Here is a 19,620-nt window from a genome sequence, read left to right as displayed (position 1 = left end):
AATGTTATAAAAATTAGTCCTTTTCAAATACAAATTTGAATAAGAAATGTTGCTAAAACTTCAAAATTTCAAAGATTTCAACCACACCTAAAAGCAAAACGCTAACAACAGCTTATCAAAGGTTACGTATACCTAATGTTGTTTGTTTCTGCCCCACTCCCCCCAAAAATATTCACCACACACTCTGATAATCTTAGCTACTTGCTTTATTCTTTTTCAAAAAGTTCCGTTAATCTGTTCAATTTTTGGTCCGGGGCTGAATGGTGATATACGAGTCCAGAATTTGATTAGAACTTTTTACCGATGGTGTATAATACACATGTAAGTTAAGACTCACAACAGTATCTAAGTAGTCAAATACTTTCAAGTATTTAGTTAAAGTTTGATATCAGTCTCTGGGGGTCCTTGACATCACCACTGTATACATATACTCCCTGCATAGTTCAGTTCCCCATCAAGACGGTAATGCTGCAAATATGAGTAAAAATATTGAGAGGCAGGCAAAACCAAAATACAAGCACATATAAACACTGATTTTGGACCCGGCATACCACATTGGGCCTGTCCCCCTAGCTTTCTCCATGTCCACAACGTGTCATTTCAAGTCAGTGGGAATTCCAATCCGTTTTAGGGGCTGAACATACCTGAGGTTGCTACAATACTTTCCCCATGATAAACAGGTGTGCTTAGATACTATGGAAATTCAAGGTCTTTTGCATATATAATTAGAACAGATGTGGCTTATGGTAAACAAGGAGAAAACACTGAAACAGAATTTAGACAAAACCTCCTTCGAATGGCTTTGCAGACTTTCACAACAAAGGTCAAAGTGGTGTTTATGAGGCAAGTCCAGTCAATACATTACCACCCCTCTAATCCAGAGGACACAACAGTTCCTACAAAAAATTACTGTAGAAACAATTCCACGTGTTACCAGCTCAGTTCCCGCTGAACAGCAGATAAAAGTTCTCATTTAAGTCATTCAAGATCCAATGCCACCTATACAGCTAGACACACTCTGTGGTAGAAATCACAAATTCTGTAAGACTCTGTTGAAACAGATGGGAAATTTAGCAGCAACTTCCTCCAAATTAATAAACAGATGTTCAGAATAGATTACACGGGAAAGCAAGTGAATGAAGTTACAAACATTTTTCAGTTTGGAGTAACACACTTGCAGGACGTTATTAATAGTCAATAAAGTTGTTGATACCACTAATCTTTAGGTTTGTATCTTTAATTTTTAGAATTAGTAAGATGAATGAGGACAATTTATAACTTTCAAAGCCCTGATTACATATCGGCTGAAGATTCAGTAAGACAATATGTATACATACACTCATATTCATTCTGGGTTCAAGGCCTACTCAATACCCTGGACAGAAATGGAGTTTTTGTTTTAAATAGAATTAGTCTAAATCACAATTCTCAAGCAAGATGCTGGTTTCCTGGCAAATTCTGCTCTGATGCAGTTGTGCAAACAAAACATATAAATGATGGAATGTGCTAAAATGCTGTTTGATTTACCGCTGCTAAGAGATCTACTGGAAAACATCAACAGCCTTACACGGAACTTGTTTCCTACTTTGTGCTTCCCTACAAACTGAAATGGTTCAGTGAAAAATTTTTCTCTATTAAGTACTGAAATAGTATTTAACAGTAGTTAAACTAGATGATAATTTGGGGTACTTCCATTTCTGAAACTACTTATGTATACTTCGGGCTTAAGTAATTTTCATTCCAAATCTTCTTAACTAGCACAACACACTAGTTGAGTGTGTTGTGAATGGTTCAGAGCTCAGATAGATGGATCACACAGTAATGATTAAGTCATCAGAAAAACATATTATATAATGGGGTGGGAGGAGAAATCAACTACATAGATTCATATCAAGTTCAGACTTTTTACCTTTAATAAGAGATGGTCTGAAAAAAAGTCTAAAATGCAAATACTGCCAAATTGGGGGATGTATCAGCTTGGATCCTTATAACTTCAGTCCATCTCCACCATTAAGTAAACAAGGTTTTGAAAAGCCAGTCTCTTATATTAAACTGACTGTAAAATAAAATTTACAAGGTCTTTTTAATATCTTTTAAAGATGGAACAGTCATTCACAAGTGTCAAGTTGCCTCTCAAATTTCATCAAATAATATATTTTCTCAAGAAACATTCTGCTCCTGCTTAACATTTCAAACTTGAAATTGATCCCTGTGAAAATAATAATAGTCTGTTTAAAAATACGAAGTATAGAGGAGGTAAAAGATACTTACTTCATAATTAAGAAGGGAAAAAAAAAAAAAATCAGTTCTATTTTGGCTAAGCCAGTACAGAGGAAAGAGAAGATGGACAATTAACTCTCTACCACAGTGATATTTCTGAGATAAAATCAGATTGTAACTCACTTCAGGCCCAATGTTGTCTTCAGGTTCATAGGTTACAAATGATTTATAGTCACCAGTTTGTACTTAGCATTCTGGCTTTTCCCATATTGGTAAATACTTTATAACCAAAGCATTTCCATGTATCAGAAATACCTTTGTTAGAATGGCTTAACACAGCTCAAATTGCTTTAGATCAAAGCAAATTTAAATAAAATGTCCCTCTGCTTCTTTACAGGAGGTAAAAAAAGCTCTGTATATCTGGTGCCTGTATTCCTGTTCCTTCACATTAGAGCTGTAAGTCTCCTCTTTCAGGTCACGTCTTCCACATAAAAGTGCTAAACTAATGCCGCTTAATGACAAATTAATGTCCATGAATAAAAAATACACCTCTAATAGCATAGAGTAATTTGCCATTACAATATCATCATTGGACATGCCCCTGGTTTAATACGATGTATTTAATTCATAACTTAATGAGTGATATATAAAAAGAGAGAGATGAACCCTGCAATTACATTTATGTGAGTCTGTCACCTTATTTGTAAAACCTTAGAGTCATTTACATTCAAATTAGAACAAATGAGTGATTTCACAAAGTGCAGTGATAAATGACCATTGCTGCACAAGACAGAACTGTATTTCCTGTGAAAACATTAACAGTTTCCTATTATTTGTTAAAAATTACAATGCATATTGCCCAGTGTTGTGTGAATAATGACTTTTTTACTGATTGGGTCAGAAGACTAATATGGAGTAAAAATAAATTTTTCTTTTCATTTTTTCTGATTTTAGCTTGAATTTATCTGCTCAAACTGTTACGGACTCACACTGCCACCTGCTGCCCACACCTGGGGTGGAAGGGCCCTGATTGCCTTATTTCAAGTCCAGTACAGCCATTCGGCCTTTTGGGTTTCATATCTTGCACTCAAACAAATTTTCGTGCCAGACTGCTAACTGGGCATGTCGCCGAGGTCACCAGCAGGTAAGCGTAGCTGCACTGCCCAATTACAAATACTGCCATTTTGGGGGTTCATGCATCTGAACTGCCTCAATTAGTAATAAGAATTAAAAGCTAAAGACATTGGGGGGCAGGAGGGATGAGAAGGACATAAAATTGTAATAAAACCAAAGAAGAATTTTGAACACTAAGCATTCTGGGATTCATCAGCCCCTGTTTACAGCTTTATAAAAATACTAGAAAGTTTTGAGAAGGAGGAATCTTTCAGGGGCTGAGGGACAGGTAAGGAGGCCACATTGGCTAGAAAGACAACGTGAGAAGGGCAGGGAAGGAAACAGTGAAGTAATACAGCTTCTTTGCTCCTATTTAAAACACACACCAAAGCTGCTCTCCCTTTCTGACAGGAATTGCAAAGAGAAGGAAGACGTAGCAGTACCTGCCGCTTCCCAGCTTGTGACCTCTCCCGCGACTCTGATGCAGAACGTGGCAACGTGTATCCACACAACTAGCTAGACAGCTCAGGAGCTTTAATCTTGCCAGCACTAGTAAACCTAGACACTCCAGCATATTTTTCGACACATCCATCAGCAGTTCCAGTTCAGCTTTGCCAGCTATTACTTCATTAGGAAAAGCAGAACACACACACAAAGACAGCAGGTTCCTGACCACAGCTGTACCACTTTAACAGTTAACACCCCAGGAGCAGAATATCCACTACCACATCGCAGCTAAATAGCAGCAGTTGGATTGCAGTAAGAATGGGATTCAAAGTGACTGGGTATATCTCATTTTTACTTTCCCCACTGACACCAGCTAAAAAAAAATGGAGAAAACCACCATCACTTTTTTCCCCAAGTTCCATTTGAAGTAGAAATGCTTAGTAATGCATTTACATTTCATATATATAAATCTGTATCTAATGTATCTGTATGCTAAAGAGAGGAGATACATTCCCAAAGTTATTTTTGACCTTTGTACAAGAACTATCCTAATGACTGTCAATAGCAAAATGACTCAAGAGCTGACAAAACATGATCCTTCAAAAAATAGCAGGCTAGCACAGCAACAACTGGTTGCATACCACTGAAAACCAGTGAAATGCAAGATGACATTATTTCTGTGTACTTTGTATTCTTGGGATGGGAAGGTCATTCTTTCCACCACAGGTTGGTTGACTCAAATTTGAAGGTGGTGGCTTTATAAAACAACACACTAATTCTGCGGGAGTGGCGGCTGGACAGTGTGCATGCATGTACTCAGATTAAAAATTCAGTATTAGTTAAAAAAAGGCAAGTCTTAGTTGCTAGATGACCTTTAGATTTTTTTTCAATAGTTTAATTTGCTCTATATGAAAAACCCAGGAGCTAAAATTCCAACTGAGCTGGGGCTTCTCGCAATACAAAGGTGATGCTCTCAATCTCTGGTGTAAGAATTAATTCATCTCTGAAGGAGTGTATCTTAGTGAAAGTTGGGATTGTGTTGTTGGCACTGTTCCAAATGGAGAAGTTGAGTTTAAGAAAAATAAATAGCATTGAAGCTCTGGCTGCACCATGTATGTAAACCATGCACACTCTTTTTAATTCCACAAGCAGATTCATTTGTAGCTTCTTTCTTTTAAAAACAGTAACCTATTTCAATCTAGAAACACATTCAAATAGTTTAACATTAGTAGAAGAAAAGATCCAGACAATTAGGTGTTCGTACACCATGAAAAAAATTTTCTTTTATAAGCCTAGATTGACCATTACAGCAGAGGGTTAAAAATCAAATGCCTCTACCCAAGAAAAATTGCCTGCTTCAATCATTACCAAGAATTACTCCAGGAGGTCTTATTTTATCATTTGTGAGTTGATTCATTTAATTTTTGCATTCCAGGCCTGACCCTGCTCTGTGTCTGCTTTTGTATACAAGAATCCAGAGCATACAGTACAGAGGCGTCTCCAAGAAAATCCCAATTGACTGCTGCTGTACAGTGCTGTGTTTTTTTCAGGCTCATTTTAATCACTTAAAATGTTCTTTTCAGCTTAAATTAGCCCTCTTTAAAGATACTACAGCTGACATGAGTAGCAAGTGGGCAGGTATACCTGTGGCAGAGTTCTATCTGTTGTAAGGAAGTTTCTAAAAGGTAATCTAGTACACTTATCATTTATCAGGGAACTTAATGCAGTTAAAACTAACAGGAAAGTTGGCATCAGACTTTTAACTTCCGTTGACACAAAAACATTTATGATCCCAAGAACAATTTTTAACAGTCAGGGGAACTCTACTGGCAATCAGGATCACTGGTCATGTCTACTATACTTGCTGCTCCTAGCTACTGTGAGAATAGGAAATGATTTCCAGCATTGAGTACAGGGAGAGTCAGCTAACATCACTTCTAATAAGGCTATATTGAAAATATGCAATTGTACAACCAATAAACACAACGTAAATTATATCCCAGGCTCTGTCCAGTACGCAAACTTAATTTGTTCTTCACAAAATGTGCCTGATCTGGCAGCAGAAAGTTAAAGGGGTAAATGCCATGTCCTGTCTCTCAGAAACAAGAGCTTTGGACAGTTCTGCAGCTTCTAAAGCTCTCACACCTATCACCCTATAACTGTGAATGTAATTCAGGAATATATAGAACTCCACTGAAAACAATAATACTGGACTTTAGTAAATACAAAAAAAATCACTTAGCTTTAAGATTTCAAATATGGACAGTCTTATGTCTCAGGTCCCTGAATGCCAGTAGAAATCAACCTTTGGTTTAAAAGCTGATTATTAAATCTATATCCACACAATATTAAGCTGATGTTGATCAGTAGAAGGAAATTCCATTAAAAACTTGTATTCTCAATAGCATTCCTTCCTCAAGACTCTGATTACTGAAATAATTTCCAGTTTGTAGCTCTCTTTGGTACTTAATATACAAACAGTTGAGGAAAAAGACAAAACTTCTTATATCTACAGTCAGTTATATAACTCAGACATTTATGAAACAAACATTTCTAAGTTCTGAATAAATCTTTTAACACATTTGTTCTGTTGCATAAGAATAAAGTCATCATGTACCCTTCAGAAAAACATTTACAAGCTTTAAAGTGCAAAATAGGTCATCACAAACACACTACCTAATACCACGTTCTCTACAGCTCAAGTCCATTCTCAGATTTCCATCCCATTCAACGCCTTCAACTAGCTTTCTCTTGCCTTCTCCAATGTCCTAGTAGGAGAGTTATGGTCCACTGGAACTCTAAAAGCTAAAACTTTTAAAAGGGAAACAAGACAATCAGACAAGCCATTCCCTTTATATTTCAAAGTCTACCTGCTGGTTGCAGCTCTCTGCCTCCTTTGAAAAATCTCAGCGAAAACTGAAAATCAATCAGAGCTGGAAGAGAAACTCAGGAAACATGAATCTTAGAGAATTAGATGTGCACTCTGCAGGCAAATGAAGTGTGTGTGAACACAGACCTTAGTGCAATTCAAGATGCACAAAGCTGAAGTCTTTGGCTTAGCTTTCCCATACCTATGTGGCAGCAATACAGGTAAGAATAATCACATTGCCTTACCGTTTGTTTATGTTGAGATGGATGTATGAGATTTCAAGCATTGTTTCAATGTTTAAAGTACCTGAGAATTATGCAGACGACATGATCGGAGAGGTTCATGAATATGTATGTATCTTAAATAAAATACATCAGCATGCTTCCAAAAAGTCCTCCTCTACGAATGAAGCTAAAAACAAAACCCCCGAACAGCAAAGGCTGGGGAGTAATCATAAGTCAAGATATGACACTCTTAAGGTGGGGGGAGAAGAGTGCACAACACAAAGCTGGAATTAAGACCAAAAGTAAGGAAATGCTTGGGCATTTCTCTTGTTTGCAAGTAGAGAAAATATGATCTACAATTCTTTTAAAAATAAAAATTAGTAAATTATCAATTGAAAATGAGAATGAGCTTTCCAAAGAGAAAATGGAATTAATTAGATGCTACAGAACATTTGATAATGTTAAGTTTTTAGATGATAAAACACATTTAGCAAACTAGCAGCGTTGTTAGAAACCTCCATTGCATCATGCTACCATAAATGTCTTAAGAGATGGATATTACCTAATTGGGGGTGGGGGGAAAGAATGTTTCTTTCCTTTTTTTTTTTCTGTCTTTCCTTTGATCAAAAACTCTTTATAAAAATGTCAAAATCATGATACAAACAATTTGTTACAGAAATCTTTTCTAGATTTATCAACAAATTGAAGTGCTCTAAGCTGGCTGGTCTATAAGAAAGAAGATCTGTCACAGTCAAAATAACATCTTCTTTATTCTGACACCACTGAGAATAAATTCCTTAAAGATCAGTGAATATAAAAGTAAGTGTTGGCTGGAAATGAATCTGCCCTAGTGCACTGCAAATGATCTTCGACAATTAGACCCTTCTTCAGTGAAGTAGATCAGTACAGTCGTCTTTGGAACCCACAGACTACAAATGTGCCTTGGAACAGGTATGTCTATGGGACACGCCATTTGCATTTGTAGCAAAAAAAATTCTTATTAAAATACATGAAATAATTACAGGCTCCAGATAAAAGTAACAAGAAGAGATTAAACCCTCTTGAGCTCCAAAAAAAACCTGCAAGCTGGAACATCGAAAGAAAGAGAAGAGCGGGAACAAGCTCTAACAATAAGAACAGCACTCTTATACAGGAAAAGCCTGGTCCAATCCAAACAATTAAAGACAACCCTAACAAGTTAAAACTCTGTCATCTTTACACAACAATAATAAATGACAGCTAGATCCCACATATGATATTCCCTGAATTTATGCAAACTAAGCTAAGTTCATGATGTCTGAACAACTCAAAACAGCAAGAAAGAAATTCACTAGTACAGTAAATGAAGAACTCTGCAGCACTCAGACTCATCAGAAAGAAGAGAAATGGCAAGCATTATTCTCTTCCCAGCATCTGTACCATTGCATGTGGGGTGACAAGACACCCCAGTTACCAACTGCAGCAAGGATAAGTGGCTTTAAGGAAGCCTTCAACTACTTCGATTTTATTTTTAGATGGTACTAAAATAAAGCAATAGATATTTTTTAAAGTGACCCAATAATACGTAGAACATAAACAGATACTTGATATAATTAATTTGGACCCTGAAAGATATCGCAGTCTTTATGCACAGCACCTTGTTGACCCCTGCTAAAAAGGCTTATACAACTACTCAAGGTTGACTACTTGCATGGACTGCAACAGCAGAACAAACAAGACTGATAAATTCCTACTGTGATCTATTCAGACTGCAAATCTGTCTACACGATTGCCTTGATGGGGTGAACCTGGTAAAAAACATACTGTAAAAAGAGTAAAATATAGTCTAGAGACTGACATGATATAAGCTACAATCATCCCACAGATGTCCATGTAGACTCAAAACCTTACAATGAGACCCTGATTAAAAAATACAGACCTACCACTGCTCTGTGTCTCCCAACACATATTCTCCCCTCCTTATTTTCTACCCTTCATCCCCTGCCTTATTCCCTACCTCCATCACTGTAAATCTGGACACTGGGTCCCACTTCCTCTTCATTTTTACACCAGTGTAGCTCCAGTTACCCTACCTTGGCACACTACTCAGAGTAACAGAGCTCTTTCACATTATCTGAGTAACTGCATATTGCCTGTCACCTCCAGAGAATTTTTATTGGTCCGTTAATTACAGAGTAATTTGACAGCGATGTTTGTTCACTCTAGGGTTGTGGGGTTGGTTTTTTTGGGGGGGCTGGGGGGGTATGGTTTTGGGTTTTTTGTTTGTTTGGTTTGTTTTTTTAATTCATTAGCAGTCTGTTCCTAAATATGTGACTATGGTTTGCACATCAAGGATGAGATCCAAAACACTGTTAGTTCTACAGCTGTCTTTCCACTGCAGTGACCTCAGGATTAAAAGTATGAAGATGGTGCCAAGGGAAGAGCTACAAATAACAGAGACTGCTCAACACAGCTCACAGAAGAAGTTAGCATAAGGACTTACACTGAGCATGTACCTAGTCCTTTCCTACAGCTCTCTCATGTCCCTACCTCACTAGCACTACAATACTCAGCTTCTTCCCTACTCTTTAATATTTCCCCTACCTTCTTTGCTGCAATGGTCTCTTTGGTTCAATTTCTGACAAAGACAGAGCACGTAAGCAGCAGAGACATGCTTGCACTGACTGATTTGTTAGGGTGACATTAAGTACACTGTATGGCTATCAATGTTAGACTTGTATCTTCTTTCTCATTACAAGTAACCCCTTCCCATGCCTGCCTGACAACTGGTAGGTCAAAGGGTTTTGTGGCTTATTTGGCATCTCACGTTTCTTATTTCTCAAACCAACCATCTTTCCCATTACATTCCATGTCTATTTTCTCAGAAAAATTAAATCCCTCCTTACATTCCTAAAATCAAACTGATACAAATTGCAGTACTCTACCAGCTCCTTTAACTTTTCAATCAATTTATAATGCACTAATTAATACCACCTCATTGTCTGAACATACATTTTAAAGGCTTCCCTAAGGCTAACACTCAAGGAACAGATTCTTTCTCCATAAGACACAGACCCTTCAAGTATGTCCTGAAGCTTTTATCATGAGATCCTTCATGCCTATGGTACTCAGTAGCTCAGTGTGCTGCCAGGCACACTCAGACTGTTCAAGGGCAGTTATGCTGTTAGAAGGCAAGTGCATACGGAGAGGACTGTGCCAACAAGCATTTCCATGCCCAACTGTTGCTCAGATACAGCCAATGCACCCTACTTCAGAAACAATACTGAAAAATTACAGCAAAAAGGAAACAGTTCTGTAGAATTGCTATTGTCATTTATTTTTAATAAGGCTTTTCAGAGATACACATCAAAGCTATGTTCTTGCTACCATCATGAGCCATCTCCTATACAAGCCAAGCACAAAAAAATATTTTACTGGATTCAGATTTTTTGCTTCATAATGACGGTCCTACTGTTGATAATATTATCAACATTACAGGCACGACGCCAGTTGAGAATAAGGTGCTATTGTAAGTGTCCATAACAGCATAATGATGCATATTCCAGGGTACTACTACCTCTCACTGAAGCATCGATATTCTGTTATGAACACTTATGCACCTGAATGCTTCACAATACTCATGATCACAACAGGGAAATATTTAGCATTTGGTAAAGTGATGCAGAAGAAAGCAAATTCTCTGGTAAGAGAGGGAATCAAACTCCCAATACTAATCAGTGGACCATCCTTGTTTTCAGGACTGAAATGGACAAAATGGATGGGAGGAGAAAGCACCTATCACAAACTGATACCCAAATTACACACAGAAGTCAGGTCTCATGAAATCCAGTTTGTTGCCACATAGGTTACACCAGGTATTGTACTAATACTCTCCTACTGAAATTAGTCTTGAAACAATAGTTTTTCAAACAGAAATGGCTGATAATCAGGCAGAGAAGCCTCACCTGAATGAGATAGTGAGAACACAAACTGAGAAGCTCCAGCAGCTGCAAATGACTCCCAGCTGCTAGGACATCTTGTATCACCCCTGGTTCCAAGAGGATCTGTAAAGAAGCAAATGGAAAGTTTGTCATGTAGAACTCACGAGTACTTGTAGAAAACACTACAGGCCTTTGTTGTTTCAGACATTTAAGTCAACATAAAGAACAGAAAAAGTACAATTAAGCACATAGAGAAGTCTTTGCAGGATGGGGACAGAGTTTTTAAAGTTCACCTGAATTGCCCGAAGGATTTTTAAGCAGATTTTCCTGTGAGAGTCCAAAAGCCACATTACCCCCTAAATCCTTTAAAACTAAATGCATGTTATTCATTTAAAAAGGAGACTTTTCAAAATAACAGAACCTTCTTTTGTTATCCATATATCTGGATGCTTCCATATACACTGATGAATCAAGCCAACAGAATTGACTCGGAAGTCTTCACTATTACTATTATTCATGGTTGTAAAATATATACAGGCTAGGAACACCCTTCCCATTCTGCATGGTACCACTTCATAATTTTCCTAACCACTGTCTTCATTTTACAGAGCAAGGCTGTGAAGGCACGGAGTGAGCATGCTGCTGGGGAAGTGCCAGAAAGGGCTTAGAAACCAAGACTGATTATTCTGTCAGTTGCTCACATAAAACTCCTACTCATTTCAATTAAAATCACGCACAGGCAGCAGCCAGGATAATTGGGCCTGAGCTCCTAGCCTGATGTCTTGGGGTCAGCTTGTTAGAGCATCCCTTTCAGGACACAAAAAAATCTTTAGGAATACAGACACTGGTCAACTTCTTATCAGCAATCACATCACAAAATATCCACACTAGTATTATTTAAATATAAGTGATGCGACATCCAACAAAAATCAGAAATGCATGAGAAAAATTAATGTTTCAAAGATACTCAGTTTATTCAGAGTTTTATCCTTGTTGTATTTCCCTGGCAACTTTGGTTTCACACCACATGAGGTCAGTCTCTCACTACTCCACAGGGAAGTAAAGCTTTTTTCAGATCCTTTTTCTTCTGCCCACACAATTTAGTTTTATCTCACAGCACCCTTTATATGTCTCAAATGCAGTGGAATAAGGAGAATGGCAAACAAAAGGAAAGACACTCGTCTGCATCTTTTGCAGTTAAACTAGTTTTGAGGGAAATGAAAAAAACATGTATGCATTTCTTCAAGCAAAACCACAAATCATCTTCAACATAATGGATGTATTAAGAGCAGTAGAGAAGGGGATTGATCCTTGTCATATCAAGAACTCATTTATATTGAGATCTGTCACCATATGACATGCTTAAAGCTTGTGCAAATCACTATATATATTCATACTAGGTTTTAAGTGAACATATATGTAATTTACATACAGTATAAAAGTTCTTTATCTAGCCAGAAAGACATGTAAGGATCTTAACATAAATCAGTCAGGCTCAGCACAATCCAGGTATTTGGCTGGTGTTGATGACATTGCTGTGCATGAGAGGTAGTTCAATGTAAAACTAGAAAGTATTTCAGTTATAAAAATATCTCCAATAGGTTGTGTTTTTTTTTTTTTTAAAAAAAAAGAGCAGTACTGTCAAGTATTTTCAAGTGAAAACTCAAGGTCAGACTGACAAAACAAGCTGGTTTAGACCTTGCAGTGTTTGTTATTCAGACATCATTCACACTGAGGAAGTTGTTGTCTGATGTCATATTACTTACTAAGTGCCAGCCACCAGCTTAGCATTGTTAAAGACACAATATGAAGAGAACCAGAACCCTAAGCAGATTACTACCTTGTAGGCATAGACAAGCTATATTTAACTATGATAATATTAATGTATTTTAAAGCTACAGCAATCCATTTATGAATAATACTAGTAGCATTACGAGATGAGAAGTAGGACAAGAGGCAATGAGGGTGACTGGCCACTACCTAGAGGTGATTTGCACAAAATCAGCAACAAAAGTTCATTTCAAAGTGGCAGACATATTTTACATGTTTTTACATTTCTTACAGCTTTCCCATATCATGCAAGATTTATTCAGCTCAGATAACACATTCACCATTGTGTTTCCCAAGATAACTGAGAGAAGTTTATTTTGTCTCTTCCCAAGACTGTGTCTTAAATGGAACTATCTGAATTTTTATTCAATACTCATTTGGATATAGGCAAAAATACTAATTCATCCATGCTAAATGCTCACCATCCGCAAACTGCACGCTGGGGAAACCCAGAAGAAAAAGAAAATAAGGAGGAAGAAAATATTGCAAGTCTTCCTTCTCCTAAAACTGGCATAATTTACAATTATTCCACACCTCCTAGATTCTATACATTAATAGAATTACTTGATTTTCATTAATTACCAGCATAGCTGTTTATATGCTATATAGGCCATCCAGCTGAATCTTAACAGTAAATGCACATAAATACCAGCATATGCACACCACAATCACACACAGTGGCTGACTCTCCTCTGTTTATCTAACCCTCAAAACAATAGCTCAGAGGTCTTCGTGATTACTCTTATTGAAAATTAAGGAGAGGGAAACAAAGATCTACTTTCGATTCACACCTTCAAAATTCATCACAATTTATTAGTGTGAAAACTAAAGAGATAAACTTAATCATTTTCCCTTCTCCATCCTCAACCCAAGGGTTATGAGGCATAATTATCAGGGCAGAAAAGGGAGTAATTTGGAACCATCAATGTCAGACAAACTTTGCAATCTTCATCAGTGAAGGATGTGCCTTTGTACGGCACATGCCATCTTAAGACTGGTTTCTGTGCTATTTTTATATTAAGATTAATTAGCTGCAATTCAGGTATTGCACCTGGCTGCATCTTATTTATGAGGGTTAAATTTCCATTATGCTCTCAACTTTTCTCTGGCCCGTGATGCTACCCAAGAAAATCAGCTTAACCACCTTCTCCCTGTATACAATGGGCAGATCTTGCAGATAGCCTGAGTAACTTACTTTCCCAAGCCGCTAGGTCTGATGTACTGCTTGCTTTCACGAACTATATTTCTCCTTCAACACACAATGACTGTGTTTTCAAAAAGGAATCTTGTTCTTCAGGATACCATTCTACCCTCCATCATTCCACAAACCCTTCAGATAGCACACAATAAATCCACTTCACTCCCTCTTGTGGGCAGATCCGTAAGCCAAGGGATAGAAAAGATGCAAAAATCTGGTGTTTCTTTGCAACAGAGTGCTGAGTTCACAAAATTCAGAAAGGCAGATTACAAAATTTCTTAGATTCACATTTCTTAGACATACAGTTTAAATCTATATGGAAATGCATCCATTTATGCTTCATTGATATATTGAGGAAAGCTGCTCTGCAAATGCAAGAATTAGAAACTTCTGTAAATTAAACTTGAGCTTCTGAAGCCCAATTCTGAGGTAGAAAAGGGAATCCTATAATCAGCCACACATGGCCCTGAACACTGCGCCCTCCAGGCAGCAGTTTAAAACTGGAATTCATTCCCCCTTTTCCCAAGATTTTCCTCTTCCTTTTCCAACTCATCCTGCATACCTGCAACACAGTACATCTTAGGGCTCTGGGTAAGCATGGAAAAGATTAACTGGGATCACACATCTTGCCTCTCTTTTCAGTCATTTTTCTTTGGTAGCCTTCTTGGCATCACAGACAAACTAGCTGCTATGACTTCCTGGGCTAAGAGCAGTATGTGAACCACCATCCTTTCTCCAGAACTACTCATGCTTCACGTCCACACTGTCCAGACTGAGAACATCCTCCTACTCTTCTAATGCCTCTCACCCCCCTAACAACCAACAAACCAGTACAGGCCAACAAAAAAACTTGTATGGTTGTAGCAAAGAGGGTAAGAACAGACAAAAGAAAGTGAGAAGAAAACTCCTTAAACTGTCCTTCCCAAGAAACTTACACCCTGAGGGAGAAGGTAAGGTCCAGATTAACTATCACCTCTATGGAGTCTCATGAGGTTTTTATCTGGAAAGTACGATTAGATCATTTAATCTATTCCCTGTATACTGCAGGGCATGATATTTCATCCAGACACTTTTAGAGACACTAAACTAAAGCTACTTTATGCTCAAGAAGGCTAAACCATGTGTACAAAGATGGAGAGATTAAGGATACAGTTCTATCACCTTCATTCCAGCTACTCATTTATACCCCTGTATTTCCTTCTCATTTCCATACAGCTGTTTGTGGAGTCATGGAATAAGTGAGGTGGTGGGATGATTCACATAAAAAATAAACTAGCATTATGCTATAACAGTAAGGAAATATGTAATGTCATGTCAGAAAATTCTAGAAAGCAAACCATATGGAATTTAACACAGAAAACAAACAAAAAAAATAATAAGATTACTGCCAGTCTGATACAAAAGAAAATTCCTTCTTGGCTCCACTTGCAGTGATCAGCATTTCAAACGAGACAGGCATCTAACGAAAGTACCACTTGTTTTTCCCCTCTGGAGACCATTCTGTGTGCTTCAGCGTAGTCAAAAAACCTAACTTTTCTTTCAGAGTAATTTAGACTGCATTTCACTTGCAACCAGTTAGCACTTCTGCCTGTCTCCCTGTTCATTTGTGCTTCAGTCGAATCCTGAGCTCCTTACACATTGAGAAGTGCTGCTTCAAAAAAGTGTGAGTGGGAAAAGAATGCTCTAGTCTCCTGCAGGGAACTGCCCAAAGCACTTGCACTTCATGTTCAATAGCGCTTGTTACAAAATCCATATGTCTCATTAGCCAATACTAGAAGGAATCACGACCAGCATTTCTCTGACATACGTCATAATATTTTTCCAGAAAATTGAATGAAAATCTGTATTAAATGCACAGCACATAAATCTAGAATCATAAAATATCTTGAGTTGGAAGGCACCCATAAGGATCGTTGAGTACAACTCCTGGCTCCTTGCAGGACAACCTAAAATTAAACCATGTGACTAAAAGCATCATTCAGACACTTCTTGAACTCTGACAGGCTTGGTGCCATGACCACTTCCCTGAAGAGCCTGTTCCAGTGATCAACCACCCTCTCAGTGAAGAACCTTTTCCTAAAGTCCAGCCTGAACTTCCCCTGATGCAGCTTCATACCATTATTATAAGTAATGGTAAGAAATAAGTAATTATAAGAAATAAGTACCACTATTACAAATAAATATCATTATTATAGGTAAGACGCCGAGCAAATTCACTATCTTTTGGGAAGACATTTCATTACTTGGATTAATTTCAGCTCTAGAAAAGCTGTCTTGTCCATAGCTTGATACCTTGTGTTGGGTTTGTGTGTGTGGCAGGGTTTAGGTAGCAGGGGAGAGGGCTACAGTGATGGCCCCCTGTGAGAAGCTTCTGGAAGTTCCCTGCCTTCATGTCAGACCCGCCTCTGGCCAAGCATGAGTCAATTAGCCATGGTGGCTGCACCTCTGTGATAACATATTTAAGAAGGGGAACCTGCAGAGGAGAAAGAGGAGTGAGGGAAAGACCTATGGAAACACCAAGGTCAGCTGAAGAAAGAAGAAGGAGGAGGGGAAGGTGTGCTGGAGCAGAGACTCCCCTGCAGCCCATGGTGAGAGGGCAGGCTGTCCCCCTGCAGACCATGAAGGTCCATGGTGGAGCAGATGCCCACAATCAGCCTGTGGAGGACCCCAAGCTAGAGCAGGTGGCTGCACCCAAAGAAGGCTGTGATGCTGAGGGGAGATCGTGCTGGAGCAGTCTGTTGCTGGAACGACTGCAGCCTGCCTCAGGGACCCATGCTGAAGCAGTTCATGAAGAGCTGATGCCCTGTGGGAAGGACTCATGTGGGAGAAGTCCATGGAGGACTGGCTCCTGTGAGAGGCAGCCCACGATAAAGCAGGGGAAGAGTGTGAGGAGTCCTCCCCCTGAGGGGAAGGAGTGAGTGACTGGCTTTGTGGTGCTCAGTTGCCCTCTGGGCTTAAACCACAACACACCTATCCAGAGCAAATAACATGAAACATTTAACTTTCTCTGCAGTAAACTTCACAAACTGAGTTATGTATTATTCTAAACCTTGTGGGCCATTGTAAGGAACTGAAGGAAGAAATGCCTCAAACATTCATCAACACAGAAAACCTCAAGGACAAGCTGTCGCCTTTGGATTTGTCTAAGGAATGTCACCCAAGGAAGCAGAAGTGTGTTGAAGGATGCACCCCCCCACTCCCCTGCAGTTGCATTCCTTAGATAAATCTCAGAGGGGGAGACATGGACTGAGTGAAACCAGGTGTTTCCCCTCAAGCACAAGTACCACTAAGCCCGCTACTTTGTGGCTCAATTGTGCAAGCCAGACACCATGCTTGCCTTGCCAATGACTTTGCACCTTTGCCATCGAAGTGGTAACAAGAACTGATAAGAGGTGATCATCTCTGGGACGACTGATAAGATCTCTGGGAACAGAAGAAAAACCAAAACTGGGCAACAACCACGGACTCAAACTGGAACCCATGTTCCACCTTTTTCCTCATCTCTCATGGAAATGAGTTTGTGGAATACCTGCCCCTCCTCATTTAGTATGCTAATCAGCTAATAAGATGAACTTAAAAGGCGACAGAAACTTTGCTGTGTGTGCACCCACCACCCAAGATTACCGGACTTGAGACAACGCTGGATCCAGGGGTGGTGATTCGGATTTCTTTGACTCTCTCTCCTTTCTTTTTCTTTCCTTTCCTTTCTTATAGATCTATAAGAGACCACATCGCTTATTATCCTTTTCCAAGTTTAAATTGTTCTCTACCACAAGTAAAAGATTTTAACCGGTCATTTGATGTCATTTCACCTTAATTTAACCCGAGTGGATCACAGAAGCGTTGCGATTCTCATGCTTCCAGTCTGGGTTGTGACAGCCATCTGTAGCTGAATTCTGAACCTAACACCTAGTAGCTCTAACCTACTGCTAGGCAGAAACAAGATTATTCTCCTGATAGGAGGATGTCCAAAACAAAGTAGCAAATTTGTATTTTTGGCTTTGAAATTGCATTGAAAAATTATAAGTATTTCCAGTAAGACATAGTCCTGCTGTAATCAGTTTTCTATGACCTTGGCATGTTGTCCCTGGTAGAAAAGAACAAGAATAGTTGGAAGTCACTTTTGCTGGGGACACCAGGCAGTTTAACTGAACCCTATGATTCATTTTAATCAAAAGGCAACCAGCAGAACTGCTACTCACAGGGCACAAGAGGTCACTTACCCAAGAAAATCAACCATCATAATACAGCTTTGCAGTACACTTCACCTACAAGTAAGCTAGAAAGGATTAACAAAATAAGTGATGCTAAAATATCGATAGCTGCCTCCCCCCAGTCTTAATTGAAAATGGCAGGTAAAATACTGGTTGATCACTAGGCAAAGCTGTCACCATCAAATGAGGGAAGGATTTGATGGGAGATGAAAGCCAAGATTCTTAAAGGAATCAAAACAATTATCAGGAGAAATAGTTGTACTTAAAAGTTATTTCTACTGTTCTTTACTATTGGAGAAGACCTTTCACACTTTCATATTTTTTGTCAAAGAAATAACCAAGCTGAAAGAACAATTTCACAAAGGAGCTGTAAAATAATACTTTAGCTAACCATAGGTTTGTGTGCATGAATTTGAAAAATTGCCAGGTGGTATTCCTACCAATTCCTGAAACCTGTTTGGTAAAGTGATAATAGCTGTCACAGGATGAGAGTTTTTAAACTAACTGAGTACAAGGTAAAGTTAGTAAATAAAGGCAGTAGTTAAACAGGACTCACACTGATAATGCATTAAAGTAATACTGAGAGCAATCCAAACACACCAAATAAAAATATATATCTGAAAATACCATGAAGTTCTAGATTTGTAACTGGAATATTATACTGATATTAACTGCTATGTTAGCTTTTGTGAGTAAAAGAAAATCTGTTAAATATGCTAAGAAACAGAAAAATTTTAAAGCCTATTATCAAATCATTATAAATGCAACTTCATATATGGCTTTCAAAAAAAGGAAACATTTCAACATTCCATAGGCAGGGTGTAAAGTTGTGTTAATCTTGGGCTAAGAAGATACCACAGGACAAGTTACCCCAAAATCCCCTTTTGGAGAAAGAGCTGAGGATAAAACATCTCTTTATAACTTTAAGAAGACAATTTCTATTAATACAGAAACAAAATATTTGGTTTAGAAAAAAAAAACAGAGAGATCAGCCAGTTAGGAAAACAGGACTTGGCCAGGAGAACTTGGTATTAAGCCCTAATAAAGTTGCTGGTTTGATGTGTTGTCTTTGGAAAGTTATTTTCTCCCCAAATCATTTCCTGTCTATGATGCAACAAAGTACATACAGCAATTACTTGCTTTTGTACTGTGTACTGAGGTCCTCAAATAAAATTCTATCTAAATGCAAAATATTTCTATCATATATCTTTAGTCTATGGTAATAGAACAGAATTACAATTCTGTTGTAGAAAGATCCAAGTCAGCGAAGCACTTCATTATACATTGGACTCCAACTGTGTATTTGTATTTTTGTTGAATCAGGATCATAATCATCTACTGCAAATTAAATCCAGTGCTCTTGCACAATTCTTCTTTCTTGAAACTATACCACAGTGCCTGTCAGCCGATTCAAAAAATGGTATCACTTTGATTTTACATATATATATATGTTTGCTGGACCTAAACTTGAGGAGGAATACAAGAGCCTCAAAATTTCAGTTCAAACCATTTACTCTGTCCCACAGCACTTAGCGTTTAGAAGAGCCTGTTTTCAGCAGTGAAACTTTTCAGATGCTCAAAGGTT

At 38.3% G+C, this 19,620-nt stretch overlaps 1 protein-coding gene across 4 annotated transcripts in view; it reads right to left on the bottom strand.

The window, feature by feature from the left end:
• The window catches only part of KLHL32 (kelch like family member 32), a 130,375-nt gene that overhangs the window by 51,338 nt on the left and 59,417 nt on the right, over positions 1-19,620 (bottom strand). For all 4 annotated transcript variants that reach the window (XM_074862121.1, XM_074862120.1, XM_074862123.1 and 1 more), the window contains one exon: positions 10,818-10,916. In XM_074862121.1, the coding sequence (XP_074718222.1) occupies positions 10,818-10,916 (99 nt within the window). The remainder of the gene's footprint in view (positions 1-10,817; positions 10,917-19,620) is intronic.

This window comes from Strix uralensis, chromosome 3 (assembly GCF_047716275.1).
Source record: "Strix uralensis isolate ZFMK-TIS-50842 chromosome 3, bStrUra1, whole genome shotgun sequence".
NCBI lineage: Eukaryota > Metazoa > Chordata > Aves > Strigiformes > Strigidae > Strix > Strix uralensis.
The sequence above is the reverse complement of the archived record's forward strand: the minus strand, read 5'-3'. Positions and strand labels throughout refer to the sequence as shown.